The 23,641-nt window shown below is 35.8% G+C and overlaps 1 protein-coding gene across 2 annotated transcripts in view; it reads left to right on the forward strand.

The window, feature by feature from the left end:
- The window catches only part of DPP10 (dipeptidyl peptidase like 10), a 667,274-nt gene that overhangs the window by 556,830 nt on the left and 86,803 nt on the right, over nucleotides 1–23,641 (forward strand). For both annotated transcript variants that reach the window (XM_004608165.2, XM_055119680.1), the window contains exon 8: nucleotides 20,100–20,220. In XM_004608165.2, the coding sequence (XP_004608222.1) occupies nucleotides 20,100–20,220 (121 nt within the window). The remainder of the gene's footprint in view (nucleotides 1–20,099; nucleotides 20,221–23,641) is intronic.

Consider the following 23,641-nt stretch of genomic DNA (forward strand, 5'->3'; position numbering starts at 1 on the left):
ATGAAAATGGGTCCTGAGATTCTGCTTTTAGGACTGAGTCTGGAGGGTGTGAGGCTACAGATGGGATGTCACTAGGGACATTGTAGAGGGATATTGGCTCTGGCCTTCATGTGGTAACATGATGGCAAATAGAATCAGTATTCAGAGTATCATGAATCATAATAGTCCAATTTTTAAAAAGTAGCCTACTACATCTAATTTTTAAAGTGTTTCTTAAGAATGCAGAGCCTGGCAAGTTCCCCATGGCATATTCAATATGCCAAAAATCAGTAACAACAAGTCTCACAACAGAGATGTTACTGGTGCTCGCTCTATCAAATCAATGAACAATGGGACAACAGTGCTACAGTGATACAGGTCAGTGTTTTTTAAGAATATTTATAGTCCTGAATATTCTTTATTTTAAAAATCAGGGTCAAAAATATTTAAGAAACATTAATATCTGTTAAAATTAGCAAAAACCTTTGAAGAGCTCTTAATTCCAAAGGGAAAAAATATCAGATATATACTTATAAAATAAAATATTAGTACAAGTCTTCTTAGTTGTTTCACCCTAAACATTATAGAAAAAATAACAACATAAAAGGCTAGACATGATATAGCTCATCACAGAAATGAGACAAAATCACGCTAATATTTAATTTCTTATTTAATAAGACATAAAACAGTCAAAAAACTTAAAATAATTAAAATTAAAAGATAATTAAATGCAACAGTGTATAATATGTATTACCTAAAAAAAGAGAATTAAATTATTTCTGTGCGGCAACATTTATCTTATTTAGGGTGCTCGAGGGCTGGAGCGATAGCACAGCAGTTGGGCATTCGCCTTTCATGCGGTTGACCCGAGTTTGATTCCTCCGCCCCTCTCTGAGAGCCTGGCAAGCCACCCGTGCATACTGGATATGCCAAAAACAGTAACAGATAAGGCTCACAATGAGAGATGTTACTGGTGCCCACTCAAACAAATCGATGAGCAGCGGGATGACAGTGACAGGGTGCTCAAGACAAAAATCTCTAATGAAACCTATTGCAGATGCTAAGCTGAGACACATCACTGGTTATGTAACCCACAAAAAACAGTACCTTAGAATACATGCCTTACAGCCTTACAAACAGAAGATTGTAAATTCAATCCCCCCTACTAGAGCATGTAGTGGGGCATGATCCTAGAAGCTTTTAACCTATGACTCTGAACCTCAAGTGATTTCTTGCCCAGCCCATTAGGTGTATGTTAATAACACAACTGTAAGGAAATTACCCTCAGTAAGCACTACTAAAAGGCATATGAGCATCATGGCCAAGAAGTGCAGTACCTGTTGAATATCTAAATTCCAACCAGAATGTGTAGGAACATCACAACATGAGATCTGTTCCCTGAGGAGGACCAGTGCAGGCAGCACAATTACAAATTGTAACCCTTAGGGCCACAGAGATCATACTGGGTTTAAGGCACGGCTTTTCATGCAGTAGATTGTCCCATGAGAAAGACCAGAAGTTATTCTGATCTCTGAACAAGGCAGCCTGAGGGTAGAGGATGTGCTGTAAGCAGATAGATGTACTATCAGCCCCAGCAAACACAACTAAATGTGCAATTTCCAGAGCCAAACATATATGTGGACCCTATCATTTCAGGCAAGAACAATGCAAAAGGAAGAGAATAAATGAATGAAATAAATAAACCTTTAGGATATATTTTATATATATATATATATATATATATATATATATATATATATGCATGTTGCGTGCCGCTTCGGAAGACTAAGAAACACGCAACCCGGAGATTCTTCTTGCACCGATTTATTCAGGGACCTTCTCATGCATTGAGGAAGAAGGGGGACAAAGGGGAACGAGGAACGAAGGGGAACCGACTAGCTAGGCAGCTTCCCCCCTTATATATCCCTCTCACTGCTTGTTTATGCCCAAGTGTCCACAGCTGATAGGCTAGTTACACTTCGTGGGCATGACAGGACATCCTGTTTCTTTATTAGGAGTTGTTTTCGAAGAACAGTGCAATAACAGGAAACAGGAGTTGTTTTGGAGGCAAGGTGCAATAACAGGAAACAGGTGTTTTTGAGGCACAGTCCCCTGGAGGCTCTCCACAGCTCCCCCTTTTTGTTTTAGAACAGCAAGTCTGTGCAGCGACCTTGGCCCCCTTGGCCTTGCCCGTCATTGGGAGCCCTCTTGCATGCAAGTCCCTGTCTTAGTTTGGTCCAAGGGTCAGGTGGGGTATGATGCACCTTTTCAAACTCCTCAACTACAGGAGGTTCCCTGCAGTTAAGGGCTCTCAACTGTTCAAGGCGAGATGCAAGCCAAAGCTGTGGGGATTGCTGTGCTTCCAGGGCTGTGAATACCTGTAAATACCCTGCCTTTGTATATAGTTGTTCTTGCCACATTCCGCATAGACACCAGGCAAAAACCAAAGCAGCGAGAGGCAATAAGGATAATACTGCTCCCACCCCCGCCCACTCTTTGATAAAATGGAGGGGACTTCTACTCTGGTCTTATCAAGATGGGTAAGGAAAGGGATAATCTATGCACAGGCGTCAAAGCAGGCCATGTTGTAGCAATGGCCCAGGAAGCTGTTTCCTCAGCTTGTTATCTTCACAGGAATCAGGCTGAGCAGGAGCACCAGTTTCCACATCTTGGTCTACTGGGGGCGCAATCTTCCGTGTCAGGCATTCGGGAATCCACACTGGTTCTGCCCTGTCCTGCGGAAAAATACAAACAGAACCCCTGGAGAAGGTTAACACGGGGTCTGGGCCGCACCATTTACCAGAAAGGATATCCTTCTATTTAACATATCCTTGGCACACAGGGATCTTTGAAGAGTGCCTATCTGCTGGGGAAGTGCCCTTATCATCAAGAATCAAAAAATTTAGAGTAAGAAGGGCAATAGAGGTACTTTCTCAAGGGGGCCGTCCCAGGCCAACTCCCCCTTTTTGTTTTATTAAGCATGCTTTAAGGGTGGAATGGGCACGCTCAACGATGCCCTGCCCTTGTGGGTTATACGGGAGGCCATGTGATAAGGAGACTCCCATCTGGGCACAAAATGTGCTGAATTTTGCTGAGGTGTATGCCGGACCATTATCTGTTTTCAGTTGGGCTGGGATGCCCCAGGCTGCCCATATGTCGGAAGCACACAAAGTAAAATGGGAAACTCAGGCTGCACGCGTGTATTGCCAGCAGCAGTAAGAGCTTGCTCAATTTTGCAAAGGGCTTCTCTAGCTTCGGTTATGAGAGTCCGTGGGGAAAAAAGAGAGGGATCACCTTGAAGTATATTGAATAAAAGGTTTTAACTCATAGGTAATTTAAGGTATCCCCTTATCCAATTAATGTCTCCCAACAAACGTTGGAAATCATTAAGTGCGTGTAAATGATCAAGCCAAAGCATAATTTTTTGAGGATGTACTGCTTTGGGGGTTATCTTAGCGCCTAGATGTTGGACAACTGTTCCCTTTTGAATTTTTTCAGGGGCAATAATTAAGTTGGCACTTTGTAAGAGCGAGGTTAGTTTGAGTAGAGCGTCATTAAGAGCACCTTCAGACTTTGCTGCCAGCAGCTTCGACTACGTGGGCAACAAATTCGGAAAACAGTTCTAGGGGTCCTTGAACTATCTTGATAAGGTTGCCTCGGACGTCTCGGTTGGGTAGAGCCTTCCACGCTTTCAACCCTATTTGGTTCACCTGCGTATAAACTTCCAGGGGGTACCTGGTCTGCTGATTGGCGAATCTGCCAAGTCCTAATAACATGTCTCTATCCCAGGCTGCTCGTGCCCCTCCTTGGGCTAGATTGGTTGCTGCTTGCTTATTTGCAAATTCCATTAGGAAAGTGCGCCGATCCAAGTATTGTCCGGGCATCAACACCGCTCTAGCCACCTGTTGCCAATCATTTGGGGTCATACAATATCTGAATAAGCCTTCTACTTGAGTTAAAGTAAATGCCGCATTGGCTCCATACATCTTTACTGATTCTGCCAAGGACTTAATTATTTCAAAATCTAGGGGCTCGTGATATCACTGTTGATTGTCTTCAAAAACAGGATAAGTTAACTGCAGCTCTCACTAACCTCTGCCCAGAGCCCGGGTTTTGTGAAGGAAAGCCCGCCTCCCGGTTTGTTATGATAAGGGGGCAGATCATCCTCAGAGCCCTTTAGCAGCAAGTATCTGTCACTTTCATATGCCACAGCTTCCTCAACAGGGAGGTCAGAATCCCCATTAGCCCGTCCCCTCGGAAATTGGCGCAACGAAGGATAAAGAGACGGATGGGTCGTGGATGGTTCTCGGGGCCTCCCTCTCTTTTTGGGGGCGCGTCTCTGTATCAGTGGAGTTCCCCTAGAGGCCCCACCATCCACGTCCGAACCATCCTCTAGCTCAGAGGCTACAATTCCATGACGGCTGCCTCTGTCCGACAGTTCCTCCCTCGTCCCCTCTAACGCTTCCTGTCCCAGTTGCACGGCCTCACAACACTTCCCGATCCTCCAAGCAACTTCTGACTAACTTATTAAATGCAAAAGGGAGGCGCAGCTCCTTAATACAGCCACAGAAAGCAGAAACGAAAAGACCGAACAGGAAACAAACAAACAAAAAAACCCAGCCTGCAAGTGAAACATACACATCCATCCTACTAGCCACAATTTCCGTGAACTTTATCGTCCTGACTCACCACAGGAACTTCATCGCCACAATTTCCGTGGACCTCATCGTCCTGACTCACCTCAAGAACTTCAAAGCCCTGAATCGCAGCAAGTTCTGAATCAACCGGGGGGTGCTGAAGGTTGGGTTCCCCATACAGGCCACCAAGCTGTTACACGCCGCTTCGACCGGCGAAGATTCTTCTTGCAGCGATTTTTTCAGGGACCTTCTCATGCATTGGGGAAGAAGGGGAACGAAGGTGAGCAAGGAATGAGGAACAAAGGGGAACCGACTAGCTAGGTGGCTTCCCCCCTTACATATCCCTCTCGCTGCTTGTTTATGCCCAAGTGTCCACAGCTGATAGGCTAGTTACACCTCGTGGGCGTGACAGGACATCCTATTTCCTTATTAGGAGTTATTTTCCAAGCACAGTGCAATAACAGGAAACAGGTGTTGTTTTCGAGGCACGGTCCCATGGAGGCTCTCCACACATGGATACATACATATATATATATATATATATATATATATATACATACACATGTATGGAGATACATATACATATGCATGTGTGGAGATATATATGTATATATACATATGTGTGCATATATATGCATGTGTATATATATAGCATAAAAGATATAATGATAACACCAGTTCAGACTTCAAATGAGAAGAATGTTTCAAGTGGGATGAAAAACTTAGATGTAGAAGAAAAAGTAGCAAACATCTGATAGCACATTGTGGTTGGTAGGAGGAAAGAGCAATGTATATTTCACTAGAAGTGCTACTGAGTAAAGATGTTTTTGTTTTAGAGCTACACCTTGGGGTGCCTTCTATTCTCAGGACAGTGCTTGGAAGAATTTGTACTCCTTTTGCAAAGTACAAATCAGCCCTTGGAGCTATCTACCCACTTTGTTTCTACTTTAAGTTTTGGCAAAGAGAGTAAAGACACTAAGAAATGCCTTGGGATAGACCAAAGCAGGTTGTTTTTGTGTTGACAGTTCTTCAGAGGTAAAGAGAAGGATTTGTAATCTAAGTTTGCTAATGAGCCAAGGAGTAGTGATCATTGTTCAAGAGATAACAGGGCGGAGTACTGTTTGTTAGAGGCAATAGTTGCAATCTTGGGATAAATTTTGCCAACCAGAGTAACTGACATGAGAGATATCCTTGATAAAGACTTTGTAATTATTTAATTACTTAATCTAGGGTAAGGAGCTTGATGGTCTTTGGTTGGATCAACATATTAAGAGCATTCTGTTGCTTGAGTTGTTATGATGCAGGATTCTCGGTATCAAACTTGCAGTTTATGTAACCTAAACAATTTTGAGAAAATACATCTTAACTTTTTTCCTCAAATCTTATTTTCTTCCTCTTATGATATATATCCTCTTATCCCTTTTTATTATTAATTTCAAATTCTTTTTAAAAAAGGCTTTGCAGGAAGACTGATTTCAAAATTACAATATAATCTTGTTATTTTTTTTCTTATATTTAATTATCTCTTTTTGCAATTATAAAAAAAACAAACAAGGATGTTGGTTGGAGGCATCAACTCAGAATTTCACTGTGCATTTTTTGATACAGCTTCAAGAATCATCAAAGGAGACTTAATCTGCCTTTTCCAGTAAAGCCACCATGCTCTGTCCAAACATCTGCTATTCTATTACTATTGGTTTTATCTGTTCTAAAAGTAAAGTTCTATGCATGTAGAAATGCATACATTCCATAGCTTATGTGAAAAGTCATACATTATCTGTTTCTTTTACCTGTTCTATCATGAGACTTCTGAAACAAAAAACATTTTTGGAGATTTCATTTCCTTCCTTTCAACCTGAACAGAGAGGACAACAATGATTTTTGAGATCAATTCAATGTTAAATTTGTGATTCAAGAATTATTATTAAAATTCTTTTCAGAACACTTTATCCATTCTTTTGTCTCTTTAATGGACTGATACTATTTTCATCAGTCTTTTGATGGAAATAACATTAGTTGGGATCATTCAATGAAATAAATTAATAGTTGTTAAGAAAAAGATCCCATTTCAATATAGTTTCTCTCCATTAAAAAAATATTTCTATTATATCTATCTACAGTTTGGTCCACTTACCCTCAATTCATAGACCTTTGCCTTGCCATTGCTTCTTCTTTTCTTTTTTGTTCCTTATATAAATTGTGTATTCAACATCTGGTTATTTCAGCCTGCCTTTTATTATGCTATTTCCTCTGTTAAAATTTTTGTTTTGCCTTTTCATGCTTAGCCAAATAGACTGAAACTAGTGCATTGACTAGAAAATTATGCATCATGTGAAACCACAGTATGCCCTCCTGTCCTTCAATCTCTCACTCATATCTAGTAATCCTTTACTTTATAGTATAAATATATTGTTTTTATTTAAAATTTACTTACATTTATTATTCTAAATCATGCATTCATTGATATAATAATGAAATTTGATCCTCCTGTTTATAGGCATAGCACACAATTTTTAACACTGTGAAATTATAAATGAATGAGCTTTATAAATATCATACCTCTATGCATATACCCCCAAACAATTTATCTTCTTACAACTTTAAACTTTTCACCTCCAGCATAAAATACAGTCCAAGGTTATTTTGAAAATAAGATTAAATGTTTAATATCATTGGACATTAGCACTTGAAGAGTTTTGTTGAATCAAAAGGATTTATAATTCTTAACTCTAGGTAGATTTCTGTTTGTCAATGTCTCTTCTTGAAAAACTTGTAAGGTGAAGTACAGAAAAAAGTGTGCCTGTAATTGCAAGTTAATGAGACATACTTAGGATGAGATTTTTCTTGTCATATAGGTGGATTAATACATAATCTAAAAATATACTAGGTCAGAATGTTGGAAAAACTTGACCTTTATGTTTTTTTGAATGATAAGAAATAAAATATTATTTTGAATGTATCCTCACAGTCAAAGCACTCACTTTGTTATTTGTCATTATATACAAATCAAGTGAAAGGTGGTCAGCAGTCAGTATTATGTTGCAAACAGCCAAACAGGAACTATGTAGAATCAGAATAACTCTTTCAAACAACTATTTAGATGATTTAATCCACAAAGAAGTTATTATGAAATAATATGTTACACTTAGACAAGCACCTTAAGTAGGGTTAGTTATACCTGTCCTTCTTCCCATTATAACAGGCAGATTAACTGATACATGAGAGATAGTCATTTCTATAAAATCTCACAAGATGAAAGAAAAAGAAAACTTATTTTAAGTGTTTTTTTCACTCTTGAACCAAATTCATGCTTGAATGAAAATGATTTTTTATCCTTATTACATCATTGGCTTAATTAAATTTTAAGTTCATAAGAATATTAACTGGAATAAAATTAATTCTGGATCAAGACATTCCATTACTAAATTTACTTTTTTATGGTTACTTTAGTGATAAATCTATTTAGGGATGAAAAAGTTTAAAGTGTTTGCATGTTTTAGGACTTTAAAAACACCCAATATTTCTTGATTTTTGGCCAAGGATGTCTTGAAATTGCATGAAGTGGAATAAAGTGTCTAGGGCTGTGGGGAAAACGTGCATTGGAGATAGCAAAAGCTTGTTCCACTTTCTGCATTTTTCAATTTATTTTCTTATCAATATGTCCATAAACTGGAAAGCATTAGACACAGACCCATTGATAAATATATAAGAATTCCTTCTGATCTCCCTCAACTCTTCTTTATGGAATCCCTGAAGAATTTTGAGAGTGAGTCAAAGATGGCCATAAAGGAACAGTTCTGTGTGTTCTCCTATGGCATCAACATAAAGAATCCATAAAATCTGAACTAAACACATCATCCATGAGGGACATAGAAGAACCATAGGTCAACTCTATCTAAGCAAAATGCAGAACTGTGGACAACTTCAGATGTAAATAATGCTTCCCCTAAATAGGGGATGGGAAAAGCAGAGAATGAAGGAGACAAGGGGCTGGTATTCTGGTATCAGCCACAAAACAGCAACCTAAGATGAGTGGGTGATGAAGGAAGAATGCAGAGAATAACCAGCTTTATGCAAGCACTTTCTAAAGTGAAAAGAGAATCAGATCTTATAGATTCCATCACAGACTGTTGACACTGCTGCATGTGTTGGGAGAAGCCATTCTCATACTCATCAGGAATCCTCTCTTGTTCTGCTCAACCAACTCACTGCCTCAACTGGTGTGTCCATGTCTCAACCTTATAGGACCATGCTGGGGCACTGAGTGCACAAATTTTTCACATAATTCAATATTGTTCTTTACTCACTGAATCATCTAATCTCAGGCTATGGTGATCCCAGTAAAGCGTAAACCCAGAGTTATCCCAGGCTAGGAGCAGCCATTCCTGAGTTGATCCTTATCATAGGGTAATAGCCTTTGTTTCACCCAGAAATATTCATACCTCAGAACCATGCTACAGGTTTTAGCTGCTGTGTAACATGACAGACTTGAAGCTGTCAATATAATTTTACAGACTTTGAGCTGTAGCCATTTCAAAACCAAAGTAACTTTCCACAATGCAGGGACATTAGACTTTGTATTAGACTCATCAGAGTACACTGAGTGTAGAGTCTCCACTGAAACTACCGTGTCAGAAAGAGACAGAGGACTAGAAATACAGAGTGAAACTGGGTAGAGATGTTCTTAGGCCAGAGCTGTGAGATGCTATCCCAAAGGCCACAGGAAGCAGCAGGCACAATTGAATTGTGCTCCAGGAAACTGGTACCAGGGAGGTAAATTAATTATTCTTCCTTTGGCCTGGGGTGCTAGAGATCAAACCTGAGTCAGACTTATGCAAAACAAGTACCCTACATGCAGTACTATTTCTCCAGCCTCCCAAAATTCATGTTTTCTTAATTTGCTAATATTTCATAAATTCTGCATATCCCTTAATATAATTCAACATAATTTTATGAATGTAATTTAAATAGTTTGATAACCTGTGACATTTGGGCTTTGGATAAATCATGTGCCTGTTATATATTTCTTCTTTAATTTCTCTACAGGAACATCTCTGGGATATAGATTAAATAATTTAAATCATTTATGTCACCTTTGCACCAGTACCTGACACACTCAAGATAGAATCACAATAAGAGAACTCTCATCCCTTGACATTTGCAATTACTCATTTCAGGGAGCCCTTTCAAAAAGTTCTTATTTTGTAAAACCTTTACAGAACAGTGTGCATTTTCAAAGAAATGAAATATATCTTTTTTGTCTTAAATTCATAATCATGTAAGTCATTTCCCTGTTCCAGGCCCTTTCTTTTATTACTATTTTTTTTTTTTTTTGCTGGGGGTGTTGGGGAATAAAAGTGGATATTAGATAAAAGTGCATCTAGAGAGATATGCGTTAAGTAGTGCACTGGATTTGTATACTGCTCACCTGACTTTGAACCCCTGAACCCATATGGTTTCCTCAGTACCACCACCAGGATTGATTCTTGAGCATATCAGGAGTAAACCCTGAGCAGAGCTGCACATGGCCCAAGAACAAAAAAGAAAATAAATAAATAAAAGTTAGCTGCAGAAACTAAAGGCAAGTCTATCAATGTGATGCAACAAAAACATGTCTCTAGGTTATGCCAAACCATAACATTTATTTTATATTATATGGTAAATACTTATACATATATACATGTATGTCTTCTTTATATATAAATATATGCATACAGATGGCTATATATGTAGATGACAGAATGATACATATATATGTTAGATGCATCATATGATATTATTATGCATATCATACTTTCATAAAATCTGTTATATTATCAATCAACTGGCCCATTAGAAGTTCATAGGAGTCCCACTTATTTACAAGCTTGGCAATATTTATTATTGTCATTTTAAAAACTATTTTAATTGTAAAATAAATATATTAAGACTTTTATAAATTGGATGGATTTTTACATGCTTTCCAAAGAAACACAATTATATGAATCCAAATGAGAGCATTTTACCTATAAATGTTTACTTAGGGATTTTTATCAAGGTCAGAGAGATAGCAAATCAGTTAAATCACTGACCTTCCATGTTGGCTATCCAGGCTTTATTCCTGGCATTGGATAAGGTACCCAACCCCCACCTGGAGTGATTCCTGAGTGCAAAACTAGAAGTAAGCCTTGAGCAACATAATTTCTGACCCCAGAACCAAAACAGAAAATTCAAAAAATACTAAAGTTTACTTCTAATTCAATGAAATTACATCTATTAATAGAATGTTTTATGTCTATTATTTTTATTTTAGATGCATTTTAATTGTTTTGTAACATCTTATATGCTTGATGGACTTTAAAGTGATTTATTCATAAATCTCTTTTTCTTAATAAAAGGAATGTGCATTTATAATTATGTTTTAATACAGTTAATATTAAAATACTTCTAAAACTAATATATCATCATAATTATTGCAAATACCTATAGTCTCTGTTTAAGTCATTTATTTCCAGCATAATGCTTATTTTTTTATTTTTTAATTTTTTTGATGGAAGGGCATACATTACAGTATTAATGACTTATCCCTGACCTGTGCTCAGGAATTACTCAGGATCTGGGAACCATGTGTGGGGCAGTATGTGTTTCTATGGATAAAATCAGTTCAGTGGTGCAGAAAACTATTTCCCTACATATTGTAATCTGCCAGGCCCCTAAACATTACTTTTAAAAATAAAAATAACAAAGTTCATCACTATTTCTTACACTACCTCAACTCTTTTTCTCAATCTTTATTAAATTGAATTTTAATAAACATGTTTAACTTGGTATGAATTATTTAAGGCATTGTAAGCTCAGAGGAGTGACAATTTAAATTTGTTCTTGTAAAATAATGAAAAATACTCCACAAAATTTTGAATCCAGTATTGTACCAGGAAATATGATGTGTTTGAAATCCGGTTAATGGCCTGGGAGCAAAACAAGATTATGATTGTCTGATATCCTAAGTCTATTAGAGTACTAGAAGTGGTAATAACTGTATATGAATTAAGGTGACATATAGGATAAAATCACTGCAATAACTAATTCTGGAAAGTGAGATTAGAAGAATCAAAATCAGTTTGCTAAAATAGCAGCAGTAGAATATATGAACATTTTAGACATAAGTAGGATGTCTTATTTTAAAAATGACTTTATTTTGACATTTATCAACCCTATGAAGCAGAATGTTTGAGTTATTTTCTTCTAGCACTAATTGCATCTATTATTTGATTGCTAAAATTATTTTTGTAAATATTTTCCTAATACTGATCAAATCATTTTCCTGCTTCATGAATAACCAAAAGCTATCAAGTACTAAAAAAATGGGCTTATACTATTTTATACTATAAATTATACTATTATACTAGCACTTTCATAACCTGGCCCTATTTCCATTTTTAATGAAAATATTGCTAGATAGAGTTAATTGATATCCTATAGAAGTGTCCTCCTACTATTTCTGTTGTTGTTCTGCTGTTACTTCATTGTTCCTTCAACTGGGTGTCACTTCTGCTCTAGTGAACCCCCTCCAATTTGCTTAAACATCATGGTTTATAAAGTTGTTCATGATGATTTAGTACAGGCATGCAATATTCCAATATCACTGTCACCTTCCCTCTGCCATTGTCTCTATTTTCCCAATCAGCCCTCAAGCCTGACCCCATAGCAGGATCACAATAATTTGTTTTATATTACCTGTCACCACTAAATGTCTAATGAAATGATCAAGAAATATTATGTAGATGAAAATTTGTGAAAATCGTATCTTACCACAGGGACATTAAATCCTTGCCTGAGGGTTTACTAAGCTGTTGTTGCAAGTTAATGCAAGTTAAGCCTTCTATGTTAATGTTTTTGTTCATGGAAATTGGTTGGCTTCTGTGTTCATAATAACATCGCACTCAATCTGCTGTGATATTATCGGGATATCAGAGTTGGATAGTTGCAGCTGCAAGCTCCAGAACATTCAGAATATTTAACTGGGCAGTCCTGCTGAAGGCATGGGCGACATCTTAGGGGGTGGCTGCTCCTGTCATTGCTTTATTAGGGCAGGAACTGCCCTGCCCACCTCCAAGATCACCCTGGAAGTTTCAGCCAGGAACAGGTACTCGAGAAGTTTTTGCAGCTAGTTTTTCTTTTTTAAGATTTATTTATGAGTTTCTGGAACAAGGGTGGCAGATTATCCTACGTGCAGACTGTCGTGGGACATTTGCTCTAGTTTATTAATCCCAAAAAATCACTTTCTGTTGTGAATGTTACAGTTTACGTGAAGTATTTCTTAAAAGTGCTCATGAATCATATACCTTCTTCTAGCAGTGCCTAATTGCGTCTATTATTTGATTGCTACAATTATTTTTCTAAACATTTTCCTATCTCTGCCATTCTTAAAGATTTGCTTTCTTCTGATTGTTGTTGTATTTTAGATTTTTACCTACCAAAACTAAGATATTTGATAACAGTGATGTACCTTTAAATTTTTTATAGCTCCAGAGAGAGCAGGGTACCTGCAAATAACATATTGTAAATTGACTTTAGATGATTGTGATATCAAACTATTTTGTTTATGAAACATGCACATGCAAAGAACTTACCTACTTCAAAATTAGTCTTTTACAACTAGGAGTGATTTCTGTCCATTTGAATTTATTTTGCATTGTCACAGCTGAGGTAAAGGGATGCTGTTGGCATCAAATGTAATAGCTAGTAATGTTATCACTTATTCACAAAACACAAAACAGAATTCATCAACAAAGAAATGTTCAGTTCTAAATGTCAGCTGTGTCAAGGTAGAAAATTATTGTAATTAAGAAAACATCTTTATTATAATGTTGAAAATTAAAACTATAACAGTTGAAATTACACTTGGTTGTAACATATATAGTGCTCAGAGATTTTCAACTTGGGCAGTAATGAATTTTAGGATCAAAGAATTATTTTGGAGCACTCTCTTGTACATTTTATGAGGATTAGCAAGTGTAATGTGAAGGAGAAAACTGAACTATTAATGGTAAATTTAATTGGATAGACAAGCATGCTGATTTTCAAAGATGTACACATGAAACCTACACTATATAAAATGCAATGTATCAATAAAAATATTTTAAATAAGGAGCATAAAAAAATAACTTGGGCTGAAGAAATAGAGCAGGGGTTAAAGTGCTAACCTTGCACACTAAAGACCCTCATTAGATTTCTGGCTCCATCTATGGTCCCTGAGTAGCACTAGGACTGGTCTTTGAGCACAGAACAATCTCAACAACGCAGGGGTAGGAAAACACAAATATCTGAGGCCAGATCAGTAGTACAGCAGGATATGTGCTTGCCTTGTTTGCAGTCAACCTGGGTTCAATCTTTAGTACCACATATGGTCCCTCAAAGTACCCAGGAGTGATCCCTGAGTGCAGATCCAGAGTAAGCCCTGAGCACTGCCTACTGTGACCCAAACCCCACTATCCCATTAAGCTATTGTTCATGTAACTGGCATACTCCATCATTATTCTTATTAAAATTAATGTTCATTTGCATATATATACAAATGCATGCACAATTATTTATGAAGAATAAACATTTAAATTTACATAGAACATAAATGTGATCAAGTTCTTAAATGTATTTCCCAATCTTTTATCTTTACATATTCTATCATATGTGTGTATTTAACTAATATATAGGTATTATTAGTTAAATTATACCTCTCATAGGTATATGACAAACTGCCAGTGAGACACAACTATTGAACTGGCATGCTAAAACTACTACCAGAAGCAAATGCCTTCCAGTTTATAGCTAAGAAACCCTTGTTTTGGAGGAAAATAACCAGACCCACCTAACAAAGAAGCAGAAACTGAAACAACTAGTTTGCAATAAAGTTTTAGAAATGTAGATTTTAGTCTTCATTATTCAATTTATCAACCTCTGTAACTATTACTCAATTACTAATTAATTACTGAGGGAGATACAATAAGCTTTTTAAACCTTTTGCTTTAGTGAATATTTTTCTTTTGTGTACTTTTTTCTTCAATAAAGCCTTAGCACCACAGAGTGTAGCAAAAGGGGCCAGATATTCAATCTTAAAGGGACAAGCTATGAAGCAAAAGAGGAATGCCTCATGTATCTGTTGGTGAGGTTCTGGCTAGAATAAGTTTGTGGACATTGCCACTGTGTGATTCTCAAAAATGAATTCATACTGAAAAACTTTGTATTTTTGCCTTGCTTTTATAACCTGAAATTATGTCAATGACACTCCTCCAAGTCAAATCATGTTTCTTTCATTTATTCTCCTGAAAGCCTGATTTGTCCTCCTGATGTTTTGAAACAATGTGGATGAATGATAAGCCTTTCAGAATCTCATGTATTCTCTTTGACTCTTTTATTTGGCCTTTGTAAACACTGCTGGCATAAACATCACTCCTTATCATTCTCAGCAGTTGGTGCTAAGAGACAAAGATCCGAATTTGGGATTGATGATGAAACAGAATATATTTTGTTTTCATTTGCGATTAGTGTTTCCCAAATGGCCATAACACTTTGTATTTTCACAACCAACACAGAAAATGTCGTTTCCACTGTATGCCTTCCAGCAATTTTTTTTTATTGTGGGATAGATTTATACTTTTAATACTCCTCCCTTCTCTCCCCCTAAAAAATAAAGCCACGGTAGGTAGCAACCCAAATACTAACCCCAACGTGACTTCCTCAGAGACCTTAAGCTATTACCATATGTGGGGATGTTTTAAAATGATATTCAGTTTTGTAGTTTGAAGTTTTTATAAAAGTCACTCAAAATAGTGATTCTAAAATAATTTTCAGTATTAATTCAACTTCAGTATATCTAACCTTCAATTATATTCTGTTTTAATTTGCTATTCATTTTATTTTAAGCTGGCAAAAAGTTTGATAGTCTGTCTTTGTAAGTTTTTATCAAACCTCATCTCTAGTTGAGTCAGTCATAGTAGGCTAATTTAGATTGTGAATATTCTCAACCCCAAACTCTTAATGACTTTTACCTTTGAATATTCATTTCCTCTTATATGTTCATCAAAAATTCCCTAAAGTTGGGGAGGGGACTTACTCAATTTCTTCTCACATAGAAATTCTAATTTTCTGAGGTATTCACTATCCAAACATCACCTACTGGTAAAGCAAAGAACAAAGAGGATAGAAAATTGAAAATCAAATTTTATGCTTTCTGCCAAGAGGTTGCACAAATTGTGTTCTTTTATTTGGCAATGAACAGTATCATCTAATATATTGATTAGAATAATTTTTAGGCTGCATTATATAATTCTCAGTTCAGTGTGAGTCAACATTTTGATTATCTTTTTTTTCCCTTGCTGTTGACTTTGCCTGTCTTGAATTGTTTTGTAAGTGTATCAAAACATTGGTTTTCACCTCCCAAATATTGTCTTTAGAAATATCTTCAAGGACTATAAGCCATCGTCTAAAAAATGAGCAAAAATAAACAAATGGGACTACAGCAAACAGAGATGTTTCTGCACTGCAAACGACAATGACTAGAACAAAATGACACTCCACTGAGTAGAAAATAAAATTGCTCACCACATATCTAGTGAAGGGCTAGTGACCAAGATTCATAAGGTTCTCCTGAAACTTAATGAGAAAAAATTAATAATTTCATCAGATACTAGAGCGAATTAAAAAAAATAAAAAGAACTGTGAAGAGTTACTGACCAGACACTTCCTCAAAGTTTACAAAAGCCATCTTCATCACTTATCATCAGGGTAATGCAAATCAAAGTGACAATGGGATATCATACAAGTGAAAAAGACAAACACAAAAATAATAGATAAAATCAAAATTAAAATGAACCCAAAACAACCAGTTTTGGCAGGATATGGTAAAAATGAATCCTCCTTCCCAATTTATGGACATTTTGTCTAGTTCAAGTCTATGGAAAGCAAGATGGAGGCTTCTCAAAAAATTAAAAACTAAGACTCTATAGGTTTCAGAAGTTAGGCTTTGTATCTATAAGACCCCAAAGCAAAACAACAACCCCACAAAATTGTTAAGATTATCTGTACTCATATTCATAGCAGCAGCACTATTTACAATAGCTAAGATCTGGATCCAAATGCTCGAAAACAGATGAGCGGATATTGCAATTGATGTTTATAAACACAGTGGAATGTGTATTCAGCTATTAAAAAATATGAAATCTTGGAGATTACTGGAACTTGGATGGCACTAGAGGGTACCATGCTGAATGAATTGAGAACAAAGAGAAAATGATCTCTGCTACATAAATTATTTTTTAAAAATAGTAAGAAATACTATACTATGGGTTCCAGCTTCCCTCCCCACCCTGAGCAGAGCTCCCAGCTGCCGAAGACCACCGGAACCTAGCTACAGCCTTGCTGGAGGCCCTCTCCACACATTCGGACAGGCCTCATGCATGAAGGTACTGGCAGAGGAGCCCCGGTGTGTGTAATAGCATCAAGGCCAACATCCAGAGAGAGACTTAAAAGCAAGTTCTCAGATATCATGCAGCCTGCTTCTCCCTCTGGGAGAAACTGGCAATCTTCTGAGTTTCCTGCCCACATGAGACAGCCTTGCAAGCTTCCCATGGTGTATTCATATGCTAAATCCAGTAACAAGCTGTATCTCATTCCCCTGACCCTGAAAGAGCCCCCAGTGCAACATCTTTAAGAGGGCCAAGTCTAGATAGCCTTCTAAGATCTCAGGGAAAGGACGAAATGAGAGGTTACTGAGCCCGCCCGAGAGATCGGTGATTAGCGGGATTCTTGTTATTCCTGAGTAAGAAATAAACTATGTCCAAGGAAAACAGACCCTGAGAATCTGCCTTCAGAATTGAATTTGCTAAGTGGAGAATGGGGATCATGTGTGAGGGAACCTGGAGAAAGTGGAAGAAGAATACTGATTCTCTGGTGGTAGTATACTGTAGCAGTAGTGTGTTCCTGGAGAATGACTATTAATAATATTGTCAGTCATGATATCAAAAAGACTAGATTTTAAAAACCTAGACTATGCACTGCTCTATAAATTCAAGAATCAAATGATCAAATAACTATCAATTTATATTTGTTGTACTATTTAGGTGGCTGACTGAAGAAATTGATTAATCACATCAAAATTAGCATGATAATTTAATCAGTGGTTTTAAGATAAGTGACATTAGCATTAGAAAATTTTATAGTGATTAAAATATACTCAAAAGTGTTAATAATTGCTATCAAATTCAGTTCAGTTTCATCAGCATGTCCAGATACTACCTTGGGAATGTTTTTGGTTTTCATATTAAGTTATAGGCTAGACACTATTACATGTAATTTGAATTTTGACTTAGTATAATTTGAAGGAAACCATTGGTGAATAACAATATGGTGGTAGATTATAAAAGTACATTTTCTTGAAGCCAGTACCTATTTCTTTTTATAACAAGAAAGAGATCTTATAGATATTCCCTCTATTTCAGCTCTCAAAAATGATATTGAAATTCTGATTCCATATTTCTTGTTCTTTTACATTGAAGCAGATGTCAATTTCATATGGATTCTGAATATAATCCAATCTGCTCTTCAAATATATATGTAATTACTGGTCAATGGTTTTGAATATTTTTTACATCTGCTGAGATCGTGGTGGTTTCATTAATTATTTTGACATAAGGGTTTTTTTTTTCCTCTCCAGGAAATTAAAGATTTAGAACAATTGGTACTCGAGGTTCTCTCTTCTATTTGTAATATAGCTGCATGTGCTTAAATAGCCTGGGGTAGATGACCAGAACTTTTATTACTCAGAAGTAATAGTGCCACTAACATGAATAACAAAAAAATCACCTAGGGAAGAATTTGTCTATTTAATATGCCATTTAAAAAGCAGTCCATTCTGGGCTGGAGTGATAGCACAGAGGGTAAGAGCATTTGCCTTGCACATGACCGAAACCGGGTTCGATTCCCAGCATCCCATATGGTCCCCTGAGCACCGCCAGGAGTAATTCCTGAGTGCAGAGCCAGTTGTCATCCCTGTGCATTGCCGGTGTGACCAAAAAAATTAAAAAAAAAAAAAGAAAAGAAAAGCAATCCATTCTTGGATTTCTCCTCTGGACTGATTTTATTTAGTATAATCTCTTCCAGTTCCATTCAAGTTATCACAAAAAACAAAAGCTTGTGTTTTTGGGTTTTTTTTTTTTGTTACAGCTGAGTGGAATTCCATTATGCATGTATAATACATTTTTCTCATCCATTTATCTGGCATTAGGCCTTTGGATTGTTTCCATATCTTGATTAAATCTATAACACTAAGCAAAGTTCCACTTCCCCCAACATGTATTGTCACATGATGATTTCACCAGATGACTTCATTTGATATGTTACAGAACTAGGTTCTCTGAAAGTTATGTCATCACATGTACTAAGTGGTTTTAATTCTTGGCAGTAAAATTATGTTGAAATGTAAATAATTTTGTCCCACCAGAAATGATCTCTGAGAAAAGAACCAGAAATAAGCCCTGAGCACTGTTGGCTACGATGTGTTTGTGTGATGTGCATGTGTTCCTTTTTTTTTTTTTTTATTTTGAATGGTAGCTTGCTAAAAGCATCAACTTTTGAACAAAGTGAAATCATGTGCAGTCATCCTTGATTTGTGTAACAAGCACATGCTTTGTGCCATTTACAATTCTCATTTCATTTACTCTTCAGAGCAAATGTTTAGAGAAGTGTTGGGTGTAATACACATGTCCTTAAAATGAGGACAGAATTAGAGATGTTAACAAAAGTATCAGTCGCTTGAATTTTACATTGTCTGATTATAAACCTATTCTTCATATTATAAATCAATTTTATGAGATATTATTTTTATGACAGTTTGTATGACTGTATTTGTTTTAATTGTATATAATCTCATGCCTTTCCCAGGTATATGTTACCGTGTCACAACCACTTCCAAAATACCAATATCATTCCCCCACACTGTGCCCCTTTCATTTTGCCTTTGGTTCCCCCACTTCCTGGCCAATCCAGTAACCACAGTTCTGTAGTATGAGTCCATAGGTTTGTTTTAAGTTGACTCTCTATGTTCCTGTCCCTTGCTTCTCTTAAATGTTCAGTTCTCTGAATTAAAATAAGATGAGTTTTAGTCATCAGTTTCTTAAGTACGAAAAATGTTATCTTAAACCCAAACCTAATAATGTGGTATGACAAGATATTATGAAGTTTTAAAATACTGTTCTTAAAAATATGGATTTTCAACCATATTCTATGCTTGTTCTATGCAATTTCCAGATGACAACATGAAATTGATATTATAGGGAAAGAAACATTAACAATTGAAAGCAATGAGAATATATGCATTACATAAGTTGAAAACAGGAAGAGGTTACCCATTTTTCAGCTATTTATCTGCCTATAATAGCTATTTTTAATGTCTTCCTAATCTACTGGAATAATTTTCCATTTGTTTATTTTACATGTTTCTTTATCCAGATTTATATTTTTGAAAATAACATCTACTATCAACCTGATATAAAAAGCAGTTCATTGCGATTGACATCTTCGGGAAAGGAAGGAATTATTTTTAATGGGATTGCTGACTGGTTATATGAAGGTGAGTGGAATACATTGGTTTTCAGAAAAATGTAAATGACATTCTTTAATAGAAAATATTTTAAAAATATGCTCATTCAAGAGTAACACATATAACAATATTTTTCTCTTCATTTCCTCTCAAAGTTCTCTTTATGCTTTTGAATCTTTCCTTATATTCATTTTTTATTGGTTTCAATTTACATATACTCATCTTGATCCATGCATGGTATGTATGCATATTTTTACTAGTAGGTGGGTTTTATTTTTAGGAATAATTAACTCTAGAAAATGAACAATCACCCATGGGGACCATAGCTAAGGGTCACTTTGGAGGTGATGAGGCATAATAATTTTGTACTTCAAAATCACAAAAGTTAATATTATTATGCAATTTTACGTAATCACAATAAATATTTAAAAGGAATTATCACTTTAGCCTACTATGAAATTGGTTGAGTTTTATTTTCTAACTCTTTTGAATTGAAGAAACAGTTTCTAATGCACTAAAAGTACATGAAAATGTTTAACTGTTTAATCAAGTCCATTCTGTCACACATTAATGTCATAAAGAGATAAAAAGAAAACCTACCTAATATTTTGCACTAACTTACAATAACTCTTGAATTGTTTTTCAGTAAAACTTGAGAATGTTAAAAGAATAGTGATAGTAAAAACAGTATTCAGATTTATCTAGTAAAAATTGTCAACTGAGTTGTAGGTATATGTGGAAAAATGTATGGTGAAAACTGTGGAGATTCAAAACCTGCACTTAGAATTTTGATTCTGTAGTAATTTTGGTAATTAACATTAAACCTAGAATACTATAATTTGGCAAAAATTATGAATCCAATCCCAGTACAAAAATAAACTCCTGTACTAATACAGAGGTATTTTTTTTAAAATGTATACTTTGTATACATATGTACATATATATATTTAAGAAGAGAAAATAAAAAGTGATCAGTAACTGATTTTTGTATTCAACGTTTAATATTGAAGGCCAATTGTTTACCAGGTACTGAGATTCATTAGGAAAAAATATAGAGTACTGTTCTCAGGATATTATATCAAAAGATTAGTTTTTTGGGGGGTGAAGATTTTATACTAAAGATAAGACACTGTAGCCATTAATGTTTATATACATATAAATGCATATATATCTACAGATACCTACATATGTATGCAGAAGTTTTTATGTCTATAGTTTATTATTCTGTTATACTACAGCATCAATTATTTTAGCACTGCATCTTATCCCAAGAACAACCCCTTGTACCAAGTTGGTTGTAGCCTTCGAGTCAAAAAAAAAAAAAAGCTACTTGTAAAAATGCACCGTACATAAGTTAATTCTACTATACTAGTTCAGGGAAGTAAAGTTTGCTTGGTACCACTAAGATTTAAAATTGGGCTGAAAGATCAAAGAAATAGTGATTCTAAAACAATATTTTGTTTTTCACTAATTTAGAAACTATAAAATTTATACTTTTAATATGAAATATTAGTTTAGCTATTATATAAATCTGGGATCAAACAGCAGAAGGGATCTCTGAAAGGATTGATTTTTCCTTCTAAATTCTCTTAAGAAAGAAATGGATAGGGTTAAAGCAATTAGAAGGAGAAGATATTCTAAAATTTGTGTGGCACTAAGAAGATCATAGCGATTAGAAGGATTTGGTATATAAAAGAAGTCAACAATGATTCTCTGACTCTGGTTTGAGTTTAAGTAAACTGTGGTGGTAGTCACAGCAAACAGATGTGCATGAGGAATACTAGACTTGAGGAAGAGAATTTTGTGGGAACATTACTGCTTCATGGTGCTTGTTGGTATTATACCTCAGGTACCAAGATGTGACCCTTAACATCAATAAGCTTATAAGTCATCTAGTCATATTCTATGTGGAATGTGCTAACTAGAGCACAGACTTGGAGAAAATTTCATATGGTTTGTGACATTGCATTATCCAAGTAAGTGTAAGGAGAAAACTTAGCTATTATGATCTGAGAAGTCTGATTTCTTAATTTTATAATTCAAATCTATAAAATTTTTTGCTAAGGATGAATTGGGTTTTGAGAGACTGGCAGTGCAATTTGACAGTATTAGCAGCAACAACATCAAATTTTGATGATTCCATTGGTCTGATACCATCCAAAGAACAATGTGGAACACACATACACACACACGCACAGCACCCAACTAATATTTAAATTGAACATGAGCCTTTTGGTTGTTCTGTTTTAGAAATCCTGGAATATTGAAAATATTATTTATGATTAAAGTCTTACAATACTAAGATTCTTCTGATCCTGTAACTAAGACACCGAGACATGGGGAGAATATAATATTTAGAGAGAATGTGTGACTTGGGCATGAACTCAAAACTCATGACTGTCAGAGTTAAGTGTATATCGCTTTAATAAATGACTTTAAAAACCAATGCTTAGCTCTACTCTGTTACATATAGTACCTTATCTTTCCTACACTATGATAGACTTTATGAGACCTACAATGTTAGCATTTAATTCACATGTTTCCTCAAATACTCCTAACTCTGTTGTCCATGATTTATCTTAGGTGTTGCTTCATTTCATAAAATTGAGATCAAGCAAATGAATGACAAAGTATAGCATAAACATCTACATAATTCAGTTACCACTTATTCTTCCTCAATAGACAGCCTGCTACCCCCATCTTATGCTTTAGAAGCTCCATATGTATGTTTACCTTTTGCTATCACTTTGCTTGTCCAACGTGCAAACAGCTCCAAAGTTTTTAATATTTTATTTTCAGCTTCAATATATTTACCCAACCAATGATATCTATGGGAAGTGTGTCTGATCTTTAAGACATTATGTGTGTGATATGTTAAAGAGGTTTCCTCATTACTTTATAGCAATCAGTTCCAATAGAAGTTAATGTGCTTGGGAGATGCAGGAAGTAAACTGCAGCAGTCTCATTCTCACTTTTCAGTTGATATTTACCTAACATAAATTCCATGGAAAAGACAATAGAGTACACTTAACAAAAAATGGTAAAATATTTTATGGGAAAATTATGATAATGGCAATATTTTTAGGGCCAAGATTATCTGTGAAAGTACCTATTGTCTCAACCAGTTCAATATTCCCCTTTTTTTAAAAAAGAAAATTCAAATCTTGTGGTATTCAGGGATTATTCCTGGTTCTCTACTCAGGGATCACTCGTGGCAGGGCTTGGGGGACCACATTTTGTTTCAGGGATCAAACCCGAGTTGGCTACTTGCAAGAAAAACACACTCCACATTGCACTGTTGTTGTGGCCCACCAAACAGCTTTTTAAGTCACACCCAGTGATGCGCAGGGATTACTCCTGGCTCTGCACTCAGGAATTACTCCTGGCAGTGCTTGGGGGACCAGATGGGATGCCGGAGATTGAACCCAGGTCTGTTACGTGCAAGGCAAAT

Source organism: Sorex araneus, chromosome X, assembly GCF_027595985.1.
Source record: "Sorex araneus isolate mSorAra2 chromosome X, mSorAra2.pri, whole genome shotgun sequence".
In the NCBI taxonomy this organism is placed as follows: domain Eukaryota; kingdom Metazoa; phylum Chordata; class Mammalia; order Eulipotyphla; family Soricidae; genus Sorex; species Sorex araneus.